General features: G+C 39.1%; 1 protein-coding gene across 1 annotated transcript in view; it reads left to right on the top strand.

Moving 5' to 3' along the window:
- PTPRM (protein tyrosine phosphatase receptor type M) overlaps positions 1-18,216 on the top strand; it is a 441,589-nt gene that overhangs the window by 414,708 nt on the left and 8,665 nt on the right. Inside the window, exons 25-31 of the mRNA XM_058023915.1 lie at positions 5,175-5,291; positions 9,618-9,772; positions 10,092-10,227; positions 10,808-10,957; positions 11,427-11,600; positions 14,272-14,403; positions 17,449-17,574. Of these exons, the coding sequence (XP_057879898.1) occupies positions 5,175-5,291; positions 9,618-9,772; positions 10,092-10,227; positions 10,808-10,957; positions 11,427-11,600; positions 14,272-14,403; positions 17,449-17,574 (990 nt within the window). The remainder of the gene's footprint in view (positions 1-5,174; positions 5,292-9,617; positions 9,773-10,091; positions 10,228-10,807; positions 10,958-11,426; positions 11,601-14,271; positions 14,404-17,448; positions 17,575-18,216) is intronic.

Raw genomic sequence — 18,216 nt, 5'->3', positions numbered from 1 at the left:
GAACAGCCTAAAGACTTCACAGAGACCCATTCTGATGGTGCCAAACAGTATCTCAAATATCGTATTTCTCAATAGTCTTCCACACCTTTTGTAGAAAACTGTAGAATGAGGTATAAAACTAATAACAGACTTGCTCAAAAGCAAACAAAAGAAAATTAAAAAAAAGGAAGACTGGGTTTTATCTCCTGTCAAAGGTTGTTTTATAACACATAAGATGTTCTTATATTGTAATACATTTTTTGTTTGAAAAGTATTTAAATAAAAATACTTCCAATTATTGGATGTGCTTTTAGTTCAAGTCAGCCAAATAAAAGTACCTGTTATCCGAGCTACATCTGTAAAATCTGTTTAAAATTTTACCAGTGAGCATGGTTGGCTGTTTCATTTTATAGCCAAGAGGTTTTACTTCAAAATTTATGTCTGACTTATCATCATTACTTAGTTCAGGATTAATTTTAGATTAGAATGTATAATAGTGCTCTTCACTAATGACAATCCATGCAGGGCATAGTCAGTTATATATATCACCCCTTTGCTAAGAATATTTCAGAATCAAAGGCAATTGGAAACTTTGAATAATCAGTGTTATTTAAACTGTTCTGTATGGACTGCAAAGTGTATTTCACAGCCAGCTCACATATTAAGTCTGTAATATTGCTCCTATTCCAACATTCTAGGTAAATGAATTACTGTCCTGACTTTCCTACTGCCTTTAGCTACATGTGTCACATTGCCAAATGGTTAAATATACAGCTTTGGAAGTCACAATTTGTGTTCATTAGCCATCCACAGCCTACAATATTTGTTATATTTAGAACTAGCAACAAAAACTTTCTACTTTCATTTTTAATTCTGAGTTTCACACGTTAGACTATTTTACAGGGGGATGGAACTAGACAATGGAAGTAGGTAATTCTCTTCTCCAAATTTCTTAAACTATTAGCAAAATAAACATGTTTGAAACAATTGGACAGTGTACCTTGGGATGAATAGATTAAACCAGAGCATTTTCATTATGTGTCTGGCAATCATCCTTTTATCTCATCTTGTGATGAACATCTGTATTTTTTGGCATGTTGGTGGGATATAAATGTGGGGTGTATGTGAACAAACTCTCAATTATAATTCTGCTCAGATGAGATTTCAAAATTATGTTTTCTGTTTTGTGGACGATACTTACAGTTATGGTAGCAACGGTGTGGGAAAAAAAAGATCTAGTGCATTTAATACTCAGTTCTGGAATCATGTATCAATTATTTAGTTAAACCTTCTGTTAGCAAGGCTTTTTTGTAAAACACGTACCAAATGTTTATAAAATGGAAAATAGATCCGTCAAGTTATGGTAGCTAAAGCTGTGCTAAAAAGAAAAATTGAACATATGCTACCAGCAGTGTTTCTCATATTTAATGAGTAAAACCATATTCTATTTTGTTGCAATTGTCTTTTCTTGTACAAATAAAGGCCCTGATCCAATAAGCATTTATAAATGTGATTTTGATTTACACTAGTTCATCTACTTTTCTCTTTAAGACACTTTTGCATTTATTTGAGTGGTCCTAGAGGAGATGGGAGATGGATATTTAAGCCTTTTCTTGACTTTTGGTTCACCCGGAGTCCATGGAGTTCTCAGGTCCAGAGCTCAGCATGTGCAGAGCATTGCAGAACAAGAGCCAAAAGTAGGAGAAAAGCCTGAATTAAAATAAAGTTGGGCTTAGGTCTTTTTTCCTCTGTTAGAGAGTGAATCATCAGTTGGTCTGTGGCTCTGACTGAATTCTGGCACAGTTCCCATGGCTTTCACAGCCCCTATTCCACTTGGGAGAGTTTTCAGGAAATTGTGTTGTCATGGATCCTTCTGCTCAGCTCCAGTCTGCTCCATGCCCAAAATCCCCTTTGCAGCAGACTAAGAAATCCCTGGTGGGCCCAAGCTGCATGAGGCACAAAAGGCTATAACTTCTGTGCAACATCTCCCAGTGCTTCCCTAATTATTCCACTGTATCATCTTAAATAAGGTTTAAAAAAGAGTGGAACCAAATCCAGCAGCTAAGGCATAAGAACACAGGGACTGTGCTCTTCTAAATTGGTCTTTCCCAATTGTCCCTAGTTCTTAGCCATAATCCAGACAGTCTGGACTTAGCAAGTTAGAAACAGATCTGTTTTCCTTCAAGGAAAGAGCAATTTAATTCAGCCAAGGTTGCTTCCCCTCCTTGCAATTGTTTATTTTGCTAAACTAGAGCTGTTTCAAGGATGGCAGGCGCCCATCAGAAAGAAAGGAGGCTAAAGTTAGCAGCAAAGAGAGAGGTGCTGATGGGCAGTGCTGTGCCTGGGATCACGGCTGCAGCTGCTCCCTCCCTGCCTGCAGGGGCCCCTCCGTGTGGTTCAGGTTCCGCCTATGTAAGGGATGTGTGAACAGGCAGGAAAAGGGAATCAGCTCCAGAGAAGGGGTTGTCAGTGTGTTGCTCCAGCCCAGAGGCAGTGTGAATTGTCTAACTCTTCCTGAAGAGTCAAAAGGTCATCTTAGCCATAGGTGGGAAAACCCTGTTTCAGAGAGTTTCTGGCAATGGCTATAAAAGGGTCAGTTTGCTGGCCTGAGGGATTTGAACAATGTGAATTTTCTGGATTAACAACACAGACAAAACAATGAGCATTCAATGTCTTTCACTTAGCTGCTATGAGAGGATCTTTGGTAATACATCTGAACAAAATAAGATCTGGATAAATATCAAGTAGATGCAATAATAGATAGCAGCAGTAACTACTATACTGCTTGCAGCAATGTATAATGCTTTTGAAATGTTTGCTCTCATTGCTGAGAGTGATAGATAAGTTGTAGAGATGAACACACATTTGTCAGAGATCCTGTTGTTAGGGATCCTGGAAATAGCCCTCTGCTTGGTCCTTGTCTGGTGGAATCCTTCTGCTCTCTGGCACCCTGTCAGCTTTCTGGCTCTGGAGCATGCTGGGGGAAGCAGTCTTGCCATCCTTGCCCTGTTACAGGAGTGCCAAGCACTGTCCAGGGTCCCAGCTCCAGGCCTCTAACCATGGAAGGGAACTCTGGTGTTGCCAGTCGCCTTGAAACCACCCTTAATACCAGATGAAAGGTGAAGACTATAAAGAATTTTTTTAGCCAATGGTATTGTGGTTACTAGATGTGAAAGCAAGCACATAAAAATAAATAAAAACCTGCTTATAAAGCTACCTGAACTTCAGCTCTGCTCTAGGAGCTTTCCATTAGTTGCATAAGCAGGAACAAGCTGTTAGGATGCTTGTATAATTTTGTGGCTGGGAGCCAGGGCTTCTGACCAGGCTACTCTTTTTCTGTGAAGAGGATCCTGATGTGGGGCTGTATTTTGCCAGCCCTTCAACTCAATTCTGTTCAGATTTAAATTTTATCCTGCTAATGAGCCAGAAGAAGGGCCAGAACTACTGACCCTGCCTGGACAAACCTTTTACTTTATCAGCCAGTGTCACTCCTGTGATGTGGCAAGATTTCCCATCTATCCAGACAGTAAAGAAATATCGCACACAATTATCAGTGGCATTCTGGAAACGAATGCTTAAGAAAATATATTTTCTTCTTCTTGACAGGATGGGGTTTGACTTTCTGCATAATGCTTTCTATACTGAACCTGGAGTTTGTATAAATAAATCATTTGAATCCTGCATTACAGTTTTCTGTGTTTGCTTATACACATGTTCATCTGTGTATAAGCAGTTTTACCTTTTGCTCAGGATTAAACATGGTAGTAATCCAAATATTTTTCCTTGAAAATAGGTCTGAGAAATTCTCTTATCAGTTGTGAAGTTTAATTTTTTTCTATGAGTTTTCCATTGAATATTTAGAGCACTCAGGTTTTTTACCTGACTCATTGAAGTGCATATTTAGGTAAACTAGATTTATATGTATTAAAAGAAAATTTTAAATTTTCCCTTTGGTGGGAGAAGGAGAGAGACATTTCCATGCAGCAGATGTATAACAGATGCCACTCCTAGCATGTACTGCACTCCTGGATGATGGCCAGATGCAGTGGTGATAGCAGAGCTATTACCATGATAACGCAGAGTAAAAGAGAGATGTAAGTAATGTGTTAGCTTCCCAGCCCACCACTTTGTCCACACAAATAGGAAGGAGGAGAAAATTCTTAAGTCAGTCAGCTATCTACATCATCAAATACAGTCCTCAAACCACCCACTTTTTAAAAATAACAGTATAGGTTGAGCTAAGTGAGATGAATCCTACCCATAATGTTTATAGTTGCCTGTAAATTAGTAGTTAAGCTATGTAGAGTTATAATAGTTAAAGCCTGGACACAAATCTCAGCTCTTGACTTCAAGCACTGAGTTTTGCTATTCAACCTCTCATCAGTTCCTTTGGAAAGTTAATCTGAGAAAACAGGTGCTTTTCTAAAAATAATCATACAAGGCATAGCTTGATTTAGAAGGAATCCACAAGAATCATCAAAGTCCAGCTCCTGGCCCTGCACAGCACCATCCCCAAGAGTCACACCCTGTGCCTGAAAGCATTGTCCAAGTGCTTCTTGAACTCTGTCAGGCTGGTGCTGTGACTTTTCTGGGGAGCCTGTTCCAGTGCCCAGCCACCCTCTGGGGGGAGAACCTTCTCCTGATACCCAACCCACACCTCCCCTGACGTAGATTCAGGCCATTCCCTTGGTCCTTCACTGGTCAGCACAGAAAAGAGATCAGTGCTGCCCCTCCTCTTCCCCTCGTGAGGAAGCTCTGAACTGCCCTAAGGTCTCCTTCCTGTCTGCAAAACACTTTTATTTTAGAAGATAGAAAGGTATTTTTGAGACAAATCAACAAGTAGAGGTTGGGGGAAAGACTTCTGGTGATATTTGTCCCTCTGGGCACACTCTGCTCTGGAAAGCACAGGAAATGAACAGTTACCATAGTTGAACTGTGCAGGGCATAAAATTTGTTTGTGCTCCAAACAAATTTGCCTTACTTCACTAAGCACAACACAAAGCTCATGAGAAACTCTGAAAGCTGTCTTAAAAAGAGAAGAGGCAATGTCCCTCAAACATTTACAGGTGCAGAAAATGTGACTGTTCTGTGCATGATTGCACTTTAAATCAGAAATCATTGCACAGAATGCAAAATGGATTCCCTATGAACTTTCTAAAATAAATGAACCTTAATTTCTTTTGTATCTTTTAAAGGTCAAATGCTGCAAATACTGGCCAGATGACACAGAGATATATAAAGACATTAAAGTTACCCCAATAGATACAGAGCTGCTGGCTGAATACGTGATTCGAACATTTGCTGTAGAAAAGGTAAGTTTCCAAATTCAGTTTTCTTAAATACATTGGTATCTGCCAAAGTAACTTTCATGCAGATTCAACAAGGGAAAGTTAAATCTTTTGACTGACATCCTGGGTTTATAGGTTTTTTGGGTAAACTACTACCGCCCTCTTATGGTAATCTGTGTTTTTCTTCTTCAAATGCAGCAACTGTTCTGTGCTTTTCATCACTGTTGGCCCCTGCCTGAGTTAGAAAAAGTGATGTTCCTTGCCTAGGAGAAATCGAAGCCTTCCTCCCAGCAATCAATTGAAAAACACATTTGTGCTGCTTTCCCATCTTACATTCCCCACATTCATTTTCTGTCTGTACCAGAGGCTGCATGCAGCATTATTCAGAAGTCTGTGGTGGAGAATTTGGTTTTCTGTTGGGCCAGGGTGTGCCTGGTCTGCAGAGACAGAGCTGTAACAAATTACTGTTCTTCTCAAGGCAATTTCCCTTTTCACAGGAATCCATCCTTACATGGAGAGTTCCAGCCTGTGTGTTGTATTGCTGTTTGTTAGAGTAATACCACACATTTGTTTGATGCTTTGTAGCCTGTAGAACTTGCAGCTCCCCAGCTGCAATGTATGGAAAACATAGAAATAACAAATAAGGCACTCACTGAAAGTGAGAATAGGCAGGGTCAGTCAGTGGTGAAGTGTACCATGCATTTTGTGTCAACTCAGCAGTTTCATTCAGAATTCATTAAAGAACAGAAAGGTTTTAATTGTATGTATCAGGACCCACTTGAGTTGCAGAACACCAAGGAAAGAGCCTCCTTGGTAAAACTAGATATTCCTAATAGCATACACCAAAGTAGTGCTCCATCACAACGAGTAGATTTTCAACTAATTAGCTTAGAAAGCTTCTTTTGATTTAGTTGCAGTACCCATGATTTATTGGCTCTCTCTAATAATGAAATAGTATTCATTTATGGGTTTGAAGAACATAATATTTAGCATCAAAGAATCCTGCGCCCAGGTACCTGAAACTGCCAAAATGACTACCCCACAGGGTCTCTGTACACACATCCAGAGTAACAAAGGAATTAGGGTTTTTCCTGTTTTATTCTTCAATCTAATACTTAAATATGCATCAATACAGCAACCTGAGGGTAATGATAATAGAATTACGTGGTTTGAATGAATTGAAATATTGTATCATGTTTACCACTATACATATTGTAGACTGAATTCACTCAAGCCTGTTGTTTCCTTGCATTTAGGTATTTCTAATAAACAGATGAGAAACGTTGGCTACACTTTGAAGTAGATGAAGCACTGGTTGATTTCTATTCTGCAAATTTTAAGCTCGTGCTTTGATGTTAGCTTTTCGCTTCTTAACTGGGACTGAAGAAAAGACCTAGAGGATTTTACAGTTGAACATAACCAAACTGTCTTGAATAAGTGCATTAGAACAGATAGAGATAAAAGGCACTAAACATTTTATTTCTTTTTAAAAATCTCCATCTGAAAAGATTTCATTTAGACACTGCGTTTTTTAATAGTGGTAGTTTTTCAGTAAGCCTCTAAAAGCAGTGTCACTGTACTTTGAGTAAAGTACATTTGTTTTTACTCTATTTTCCATATTTTTTAACTCCTCCAATGTTACTGGAACATCAAGTTTGTACATTTCTTTCACCATCATTCTCTCAAGTTTATATTTTTGATGTACTGAGATTGGTACTTTTCACCTTCCCTAAGTCAAGGTGCATGATGAGACAGAGAGCACCCTAACCAAACATGCAGATAATGCTAATTGAAAGGCGGTTTGTAACGCTTACCACTGGAGCCTCCATTCCAAACTACTCGCAGATTTCACTAACAGGAGCTTCAGTAATTCAACAGGAAAAAATTCCAGAGTTCTGTGCCTTAGGTGGCCTAACCCCCTGTGTCAGGGTGACTTCTGGGGACAACATCTGAAATCCAGAATGATTAAAGATTTAACACATAGGAACTGCAAGGGTGGAGTTAAGAGAACTGGCCTTGTCCATTGTGGCAGATGAGGAGGAGGGATAAGGAAGATGTAACTGCAGCCTCAGGTTCTTCATAGATGTGCAGAAAATCAGAGGAATCAAATTCTCCAAGACCTTTAGTTCCTTCTGACCGTCATTTCTGTTTGTTGATGAACATCTCATACCTGCTCATAAAGTACAATTTAGAAGTTGATTTGCTTGAAGATAAAGTGATCACTTACTTCAGTTTTGTTGGGTTTTTTTAATGGATATTGAGTAGTCGGGGTATAATGCTGAGAAAATTGAAGCCAAAAGTGCAGTCTGATTTTGAAGACTGTTTCCTAGGTATGCTTTACATTGTGTGAATAAGCAGTTCCTTTGGAGCAGTTTCTTTATAGCACAACAGTTAACTCAGATGAATAAGTCATACATGAATAGTAAAATACAGCAGCAGCATAAGTTTTTGCATAATTTTTTAACATCCTAGGGTTTAGCAGTGTACAGCATTTTCTGTTTGTTTCATCTGTATAGTCTTTCCCAGATGAGCATATGCTTTTATGATTCATGCAGTTGTGTGCTATTTTGGGTTTAGAAACCAGCAGGAAAGCTAGATATAAAAGTCATTCCTTTGTAGATATAATAAGAAAACTCATTATAAAAGTATCCTATATGCAAAACCTTTCCTAAGTGTCTGTTAACAACGGCAGACAAAAATTCAGTCAGCCTGACAGACAGCCTGTTCACAACTAAGGCAGAGTATGTACAGGACATAACCTGATCTGTGTAGCAGCCAGGCACATTGCTTTGGAGGGGCAGTTTGTTTTTTGTACATTGTTTGAAAATCTCAGCTGTACACTGCAAGAAGAATTTGTATGGGTTACTCACTTCAGTCCTCAGCTTGTATAGTCATGGCATTGGTTTTTTTCTATGGGATCTTTGTTTCTTTGGGGGTCATGGGCAGTTGTTACAAGCAGTATAAAAGTGTTTGAGGCACTACCTTCACCTAAGCAGAGCTATTTGCAGAGTTGAAGGCCTTGCTTACAGTAGCAGAGATGCATTAACTACCACACTCTAAAATCCCCAGAGAGCAGGGACTAAATTGTATTCAAATGTGTGTGCTAGACTGTCTTAAAATGCAAATTGTTTTGTCTATTCCTGGATTTCATTATGTTTTAAAATTGGTTTTTAGGATAGAAGGTCATTTCTGTTTAAAGGGTGTGATATCCTCAGTCCACACCACTGCCTCATATGCTCTTAATCCTCTCCCTTGCCTGCCTTTTTTGTGTCTATTTTCAGGGGAGATGAGATATTCCTCTGAGCAGATGCCCTGTCTCCACAGACCCCCAGCCTGAGCTGTCAGAGCATCAGAGGCTCCAACATACACTAAGGCCTCTCTAGTCCTGACACGTCCAAAATTTCTCCACCACTGAAAATCCCAGACTAATGCATAATAGCAGTAAATTAGGAAGCTTATATTACTTATTATTCAAAGAGAATAAAACCTTTTATATTCCATCTAGCTCAAGACAGGAAATCCATCTCTAAAAAGAAAAGCTGTAAAGTACCAGTTACTAGTATTGCTGACATTTAGTCCAGCCTAGACATGATATGCCATAATTTTGCTATTTGTTTATGAGCTATGTATGATGGCCTCCAGTTTGTGGATTTCTAATGAGAATGAAATACTGGCAGCTGCATTTTGAGATGGGGAAGGGAAAATACAACCAGTAAGAAAATAAAACTTAGCATATACTCTTCTGATATCCAGACTGTTCCCCAAAGTCACATGGGAAATTACTTACACAATCAGCTTCTCATTCATACTTGTCTCACTATATCCATGTCCTTGTAGACTGTGGCAAATCACCTGAACAGTGAGCATGTGGAGGGCTACAAACACAGCCCCTATGATTGAAGGTGCAAAAAGATTTCCTATTATTCAGCTTTTTCTTTCAAACCAATGAAGGGGACAAATGAAAATTATGCTGAAGCTGTAGTGCTCTGAAGTCAGCAGCAAAACCCCTGTGGAGGGCAGTGGGGGAAAAAAAAGGTCATCAGTGCTCTGTGTTCAGCCTCACTGCTGACCTGTTCTGTGATCATGGTGTGCATCTTAAGGCCACAGTTTGCAAAGCAGCCTAGTACTTAAATACAGAGATGAGCATTTCTCTTGTTGCTAAAAGTTTCAATCTAATGCTTACTTACCTAATTTTGTTGGAAGGCTTTGAAACCAGTTAATACCCAACCTTTGAGCTTGCTCTCCTGCTGTGAGGAAGCTCTCCAGCAGTCTGTACGGATTGTGTTGGTAGGGGGTGCTTTTCAGCAAGGCTCAGGCTTTTGAAAATTTCAACCCTTGTCTTTTCACCAGAGAGGTGCTCATGAGATTCGGGAGATACGTCAGTTCCACTTCACGGGCTGGCCAGACCATGGTGTCCCATACCATGCCACGGGCCTGCTGGGATTTGTACGGCAGGTCAAAGCCAAGAGTCCACCCAATGCTGGGCCTCTGGTGGTTCACTGCAGGTAGGTAAAACAGAAATCTCTCTGCTGTGGTTTGCGTTAAACTCAAGACCTGCTTTTGCTTCTCCTTTACTGTGTATTCTCATACAGGCTGCCAAAGCCACTGTAGGTCTGCTCAAAAAATACTGTAAACCAGAATACATATATATTATACATATTTGGATATATAAATAAGAGTAAGAAAGCTGAGTCTGAAGTTCTGCAAGTGCATGGCTCAATTTCAGTAATCATCCAAATGATCAAGCACCAGTGAGATGAACCCTACACCCTTTACATTTCCAATACCCTGCTGCATATTAACTGTGCTCTTCTTCTGCTTCAGTGCTGGCGCTGGCAGAACTGGATGTTTCATTGTCATTGACATCATGCTAGATATGGCAGAACGAGAAGGCGTCGTGGACATCTACAACTGTGTGAGAGAGCTTCGATCCCGCAGAGTTAACATGGTGCAGACCGAGGTATTGCTCATCTACTGGAAGACTGCTTTGCAAGAAGAAATGCCCTTCTAACCCAGAAAGATAGAGCTTTGTAGTTGGCACCCTCCAGAAAGTAGTTTCCTCGGTCATATGCACAAAATAGTCTCTGCACAAACCTGAAGACCCCTTTCCCAAATAAGTGCACAGTTATGCCTCACTGAAGGTTCATAATGTTTCTTAAAAAATGGGGGAAATCAGGAATGTTTCCTCTCTGGGAAGGATTCATTCTGGAGTACATCTTGTTGAGGTTTAGTTTCATGATAGCACCTGCAGAACCGCCCAGAGGAATGAGAAAACCAGAAACATTCTGAGTTTTGTGTTATGGAATGTTACTGCACTTCTCTAACTACTTGTAGTTTGTTTAAGACAATCTTTATATATTCATTTCCGAATGAGTGGGATAAAGTTTTTTAAACTGTGGTTGTTACTTCTGGTCTTGCTTCAGTGCTGGTAAACTGAAGAGTGAAGTAGCAACCATATTAGTTGCTATGTTTTATTTACCAAAATACTAATGGTCTATGCATTCCATGTCAGTAACTATCTGCTTTAATTGCTTAACCAGGAACAATATGTATTCATCCATGATGCTATCCTGGAAGCCTGTCTTTGCGGGGACACAACTATTCCAGCTTCTCAAGTCAGGTCTGCTTACTATGAAATGAATAAACTAGATCCTCAAACAAACTCAAGCCAGATCAAAGAGGAATTTAGGGTAAGTAGTGGCTTACATTGCCTAGAAGCTGTAGAGTTTAGCTATAGTAAAGACTTCTGCTTAAGTTTTTATAGACATATGAATTTTGTAACAGGTCTACGAGTGAAAGATGTCAAAAAAAGGGAAAAATAACATGTCACTCATCTCTACTGAGTAATGCTGAATCATAAAATAATGCAGTGGGGTAGTAGTAAAATATTCATTTTACTCGAGGGTAGTATGTTGATCCTTCTGCTGTCCTTTCTCCAGAAAGCAGGCTACTCCACAGCTGTCTGTGAGGTTGTTTTCCATAATCGTATGCTCCCAGGATTTCTCTGCTTCCAAAGCCTGCTGACTGTGATGTGTTTTCATTTCTCGGCATATTGATTCCCGCTGAAGCTGAATGCGGAGCTGATCTATTCTTAAATATTTTGGGTTGCTTTCAGTGCAGTGCTAATTTTTCTGTTGCATTGTTTACTCTCCTTGAAAGACTTTAAATATGGTGACTCCGACGCTGCGCGTTGAGGATTGCAGCATCGCGCTCTTGCCGCGAAACCACGAGAAGAATCGCTGCATGGATGTGCTGCCTCCAGACAGATGCCTGCCTTTCCTCATCACGATAGATGGGGAGAGCAGTAACTACATCAATGCTGCACTGATGGATGTAAGTCTGCACCACAGCATTAATAATAAAAAGGCAATAAGCAGCCCTCCAAACTGAGCCGTGCTAGAAAATGGAGTCAGCGTAAGAAGGAAAACCTTCTGGCTTGTTTTGTTTCCCAGAAGTATGGCACAAAATCTTTACACTCCCAAGTACATTTAGGATCACACATATGTTATGTCACAGCCAAGGTTCCAAAGCCATGCTCAGAGAGCAATTCAGGGAGTTTTGATAAATTGAATGTGTCTGGATTTCTCCCTAGTGCTTGAATTTTTAACCATCTGGCCTAGGAAAACAAGAGTTACCTATTAAGAGATACAGGCAGTTAAATAGAATAATAAGGTTTGCAGCAATATTTCAGTTCCCTTTGTTTATAATTTAAACAGTAATTAACAAAAAAAATAATTGTCTGTCAACACAAGATAGTACACAAGCCATTACTTCAGCCTTCCTGTTTATTTCTGCTTGAATGAATGGTTCCTCTTCCTGTGTGTGTGGAGTTTTTTCCCAAATGCATCTATGGCAATTCTAATCCTTGTAATAGAGTAACAGTAAAAAGACACTTAAACTGCCTTTACAGTCTGTAGATATTTATAGCCTATTTTTGACAATTTACAGCTATAGTCATTACTGTTGTCAAACACATAAACAACAAGAAAAAAGAGGTTAGTAAGGAAGGAACACATTGTAAATGGCCTTTTTAAAAAGTGAAGCTAGGGTAATAACAGTTTATTGCAGTTTTTTTTGTTTCTTTCCTTCCAAGTTCTCAAAGCCTTTTCCTAAAATGAGCTGAAGTTCAAAACACTCCTGTGAAAATGTATCTTTTAGTTTATCTATGTAGAGAAACTGAGAACAGAAGTGTAATTGACTTGTCTAGCCTCTCACAGTAGGTCAATGACATTTCATATTAGAACAGAGCTCCTTAATTTGTGGTCTGTGATTGTGCCATTACATTGTCTTCTTTCCTGGAGACTTCAGTACTGTTTTGTTTTGTGAATTAAGTAATGCTCAGAAAGAGCGGGGCCTTAATACTTGCTTTGAAGATGCTTCCTTTCTTCACTATTGAAACAATGGGCTACATGCAGATCTGTGTTTGGGCGAGAGGTTCCAGGCAGGAGGTGATTTGGGTTGCTTTCCACCTGAAGCATGCTTCTGCAGCATCCCTGCGCTGATAGACAAGGGCAGACATTTGTTCATCTCTCTAAACACTCAATCTCCAGCAAGCAAGATTAAGTGTGTCCCCCTCTCCACTTGAATCCATTGAGGTGTTGTTGAATCACCTCATCTAAGCCTTTCAGAGCTCACTTCAAGCAAAAGAGGCAGCAAGCATAGTTTTCCTTATTCAGTATCAGAATGAGTTTGAGAATAGTGTTCCCAAAAGAACTTCTGAGAATCCTAATTGAATGAATAACGGAGACCCCTTTGGACCTCTCATCTGCATGAAAATTCCAGCAAGGCAGGACCAGTAGGACAGAAAGCAAATGCTTAATGTATGAGGAGCATCATTACCTGCTGGTTGCCATGTGCTGAAACAAAGAACCAAAGTTTTGCATGTCTGCATCTGTACCCAAAACAGTGGAATCATTTTCTGTGGTCTCCTCAGTGATTATCTGTGAAAGAACAATCATAGAATATCCTGAGTTGGAAGGGACCCATAAGGATCACCAAATCCCATAATTGCTAGGGTTGGAAGAGACCTTTGGAGATCATGTGGTCTGACCCCTCCTGCCAAGGAGGGTCACCCTGAGCAGGTGACATGGGAACGTGTCCAGGTGGGTGTTGAATGTCTCCAGAGAGGGAGACTCCATGACCTCCCTAGGCAGCCTGTTCCAGTGCTCTGACAGCTCAGTGTAAATAAATTCTTCCTCACCTTCAGGCTGGAACTTCCTGTGTTTTAGCTTATGGCCATTGCTTCCTGTCCTTTCACTGGGCGCCACCAAAAGGAGTCTGGCACTGTCCTCTTGGCACCTGCCAAAGTCAAAGCCACCAAAGTCCAAATCCTGGCCCTGCACAGGACAGCCCCAGGAATCCAACCACTTAATGAAGGCAGTGGCACCCCCTCCCAAAAATTGCCTCAGTATGGTCAGAGTACCTTTCAACACTCAGAAGGATATAAGTGAAAATGTTGGTTTGAGATCCACAGGGGAAAAGTTCCAGCAAACAGCTCAGTCAATGACATACTCTGGTACTAAAAGAAACAAAGAGCACTGAAATTTATCCCCTGGGTATCTTCACTGCTGTCAGATAGACCAGAATTTCAACAATATTTCTGAAGAATAACTAGATATTTCCTTTCACAGGCATCCTTCAAATTTAGAGCTAAATGCAAACAGCCAAGATTAATCTGTCCATTAACAGCTCAAAACAAACCTGTTGCTCAAAATCTTGTAGGAGTTACATTGGAAGCAAAAGCCTCTGATGATTTTACTCTATGCCTGTGGCATGAAATACATTTTAGAAATATAACATTTGCAGAAGTTATATCCTTCCCAAATGCAGTTTATTAACTTTGAAGCATATAAGTTCTCAGAAAAGAGATGAAAACAATATATTAATTATACAGAAAATAGAAATAATGCTTTCAGTCCTGAAGTTTTGGGGCTATGACTGACATTCTGCTAAATGGATTTTTCTCTGTTGCCATTCTTCTCATCATCTTGTTACTTCTTTGCAGAGCTACAAGCAACCATCAGCTTTTATAGTTACGCAGCATCCCTTACCAAATACTGTCAAAGATTTCTGGAGACTGGTCCTAGATTATCACTGCACTTCAGTAGTTATGTTGAATGATGTGGATCCTGCACAAGTAAGTCCAGAAAAATGCTTCATTTAAAAGAGGAGTGCTAGTGCCTCAGCATTACAGAACAGCTTTAGGATGTAATTAGTTTTTTTAAAACAACATTAAATACTTACACTCTAAAACATTGATTTGTAGCTTGCAGATACTCATAGGGGAAGAGGAATAAATCACACCATCAGCAGCTTCTCCTCCAAAATGTTAGTGCACACAGACATAAATGCATGCACCTGTTATTTATTCTAAGAGAACATGTTTTGGGAAGGGCTGCTAAAACCCAAAAATTAAGGTTGTAGAATTCTGACTCAAGTCTGAAACATGCTGTAGTGGCCAAAATCATGAACGGAAGCCAACATTCATTCATTAGCCTGCCTGAAACAGGTCAGTGACCTTGGTCTCCTTACCAGGGAATAGGTGTTCCCAGAGTGAAAATCTGTGTTGTGTATTGCACAAAATGATGTGATGAGCAAGGAGATAGGAACTAAACTAGGAGAGAGGAGCTAAAGATTGGAGACTAAGCATCCTTTGGAAGAGAAAAGAGGGCAATGAAACGTGTAGGGGAATGTAATTACCTTACAAAAGAGTTGCACATGCTGAACATGTTGTTCAGGAAATTGGAAAACTGAACCTACTGGTTGGCAATTTAATCACTAGAATTAATCACTTAGTGTCCCAGAGCCTGGGTTACAACTGCACAATTCCAAGTTCTTACAAAGATATAATTTCCTTAGTTCCAACAAACTGCACCAGCCCTCTGCTGGAATAATGTGGTGGTAATCTGGATTCTGAATATGTAAATATTTGTTAATTATTGGTTAAGAGCAATTGTGATTTTTTAGAACAGACTGCAGGTCATTTAATGATCAAGAATCTTTTTAGCTTTGTTTGGCATTGCATATACTTAAAAAATATTTCCTCTTATTTTTAATATGTAGAATTTGTTTTTAAAAGATACTGATCTTCCTTTTGGTCTTTCAAAGGAACATGTAGGAATTCCACACACTGTTTTAAAGACTAAATTTCTGATTCTAAGCTCTGCACTGTCTCTACAGGGAGGAAAAACAGAAATGAAAGACAAAACTTTCATTCATGAATCTAAGATTATTTTCTGAGTGAATAAGGAAAGACTCAAGGGAGAAAGAGTGTTTTTTAATTTGTTGGCTGTGTTTTGAATTTACAACAGGGCATGGCTATTCCAAGCATGTATTAGCCTCACAGGATTTAAAACCTATTGGGATATGCAGTTAATGCACCTGCTTCTGCAGTATGTTAAACCTTTTACCTCTTAATGGAGTAACAATCTTTTCATTAGGAATAAATCTCAAAACCCTCAGAGCAAACAGAAGTGGAGAGAGGGCAAAGCTTATTAAAAACACACATTACATTCAGATTTATTAATAATTACTGTTATGATTATTATTTATGTATATGTGAAGTGTTTACAGTTCTGTTTAGATATTACCATTTATGTGGTTTGTTGTGCTCTATTGGGAAATGAAATTCAACCCTTCACTGTGGCTCTGACTTGAAGAGAGTCGCTAGCATCACTTGCATGCAAAATGTGCAGACTTAAATGCTTTTGGTTTCTTTCGAACTTGAAAATCATAGCTTCCTAAAACAGCCCCAGCAAACAGCTCTGCTTATTATCATTTAAGCATTTTTCAGAGATCTGTTAGAACTGTATTCCTAGGTATTTGAAGGATGAGTACTAAACTGTGCACATGTTAAATGATCTGAGCACTGGCATTTGCAACAGTTGTATGCATTGCATTTTGCTATCCTGTACACCAGCATATTTCATAATAAAAATTTGTGTAACATTTAGACAATATTTGGAAAGCAGTTGTCTCAGCAGACCACATCATAGGAAGGGTTAAAAAATGAAAACATATTTTCCTACTCAAAATTTCGGAGTTTAACTTGTTAACGTGATATCCTGCAAATCAGACCCTGTTTTCTTTTTTAATTGGTGTAGTAAATGGTTATGTTTTCGTAAAATGTAGTCATCTCTAAACAACTTTGTTGAGGACTAAGTATTGTAAGAAATGCAAAACAGCATCTGGAGTAAATGTGATTTGTCAGCTCAGCTCTGGATCACCAACAGCAATGCAGCAGAATGAAGACCACAGCTGTTTTACTGATTGAAATAAAAAGTTCCAAATATGACATCAATGCTTCTGCAAGCAAACAAAATTTCCTGAGTTCATATTTAATTTTGGTGAATGCTTACAAAAGCTGCATGCTGAAACTGCTCTAAATATCCCTGGCAAAAAAAAATCATTAGGATTTTTATGAAAAAAATAGGCAGATTCTCGCTACGAAAACCTTCTTGCAAAGTGTTGATTCAATCTTTAAAGTATTAACGCAGACGGTAATTGGTTCATGGATTAAGCCATTGTTATATTATTAGACACTAAAACCATGCAAGATAATAGTAATTTTACTTTGTGATCTTTAGATACCTAGCATTAATTTTTTCTGAGAACTGAAGAAAGCATAATTAATATTTTGAGGTCTCACTAATAAGATGAAATTAAGCAATTATTGAAAGTTTAAAGCAATGCTAATATTAGCCAGTATTATCGGTCGCAGGTGAAAAACATGAAAGTTAAGTCCTGAGTTTTGAGAATTTATGTACCTTTCCTAGCATAAATCACATTCAGTTTGAATTATTAGCAGCTATTCAGGGCAGTTGTAGGTCCCAGGCCTTTGGTCTTTAGCCTCCGCTGTCTCCAAGATATGGCAATATTTGTCAGCCTCTCCCTGTCTAGTCATAATATATTGTAGAAGTAATGCTGAGTGTCAGAAGTGTTTTACTCCAGGCACCAGACACTGAAAGTACAGCAGCAGGAACCAGCATGTTAGGTACATGGAAAGACGTTATGAAAGCAGAGAGCTCGAAACCGAACTTGGTGCATCGTGTGCTGTATAAAGATACTGTGCAAGAATTCCAGTAGTACATGTATGACAAATTCAAATACAAATGAGTATATTGAGGCAGCATGAAATCCAAGGTGATTAACTGTGTTCTTTTCTGTCCATGGTCTCCTGTAGCTCTGTCCTCAGTACTGGCCAGAAAATGGAGTGCACCGGCACGGTCCCATTCAGGTGGAGTTTGTATCGGCTGATTTGGAAGAAGACATCATCAGCCGGATATTCCGAATTTATAATGCAGCCAGGGTAAGGATCTTATTTCCAAAACAGTTTTGTCTCAGTAGATGAGTTGAGTCTACTCAAATCATAAAAATGAAAGCTAAATTCACATAGAACCATTTTCATTTTTCAGCATATTTATTTGAAAGTAATGGCGCAATACTGAGTCACAGCACAATTACAGAGGATAAAAAAGACTTCTATGTATAATAAAAGTAAAAGAAAAAATTTAATACATATCTCAAGTGTGTTAAATGCAAATGAAATAAATGCAGCATTCAGATTGTATGATAGCCAAAAAATGCTGAAATCAGTGCTGTTTTCAATAGTTTGAAATTAGCCATCTTGTATATTTGTATCCTGTGTTATGTGAAGAAAGTTGTGCACCAGTTTATGTTAGTTATGTTTTTCAATAGCAATCCAAGCCTCTTAGTGAAGATCCTCTCCCAATAACCACACTTCATAACATATGTAACCACTTCAGAAGGGCAAGCAGGTTGTTCTTGTATCCAGCTTTTATGCTCCCATAAAGTTGACAGAAGACTAAACAAGGCATTTCTTTCAAGCTGAGTGGAAAAAAGATTCCACCACAGACCAGATATCTGGTCCCATCCAGGGAGCCTTTGCAATGGGACTCGTATCAGCCACCAAAAAGCTGTAGTTAGGAGT

Source organism: Melospiza georgiana, chromosome 1, assembly GCF_028018845.1.
Source record: "Melospiza georgiana isolate bMelGeo1 chromosome 1, bMelGeo1.pri, whole genome shotgun sequence".
Classification (NCBI taxonomy): domain Eukaryota; kingdom Metazoa; phylum Chordata; class Aves; order Passeriformes; family Passerellidae; genus Melospiza; species Melospiza georgiana.
The sequence above is the reverse complement of the archived record's forward strand: the minus strand, read 5'-3'. Positions and strand labels throughout refer to the sequence as shown.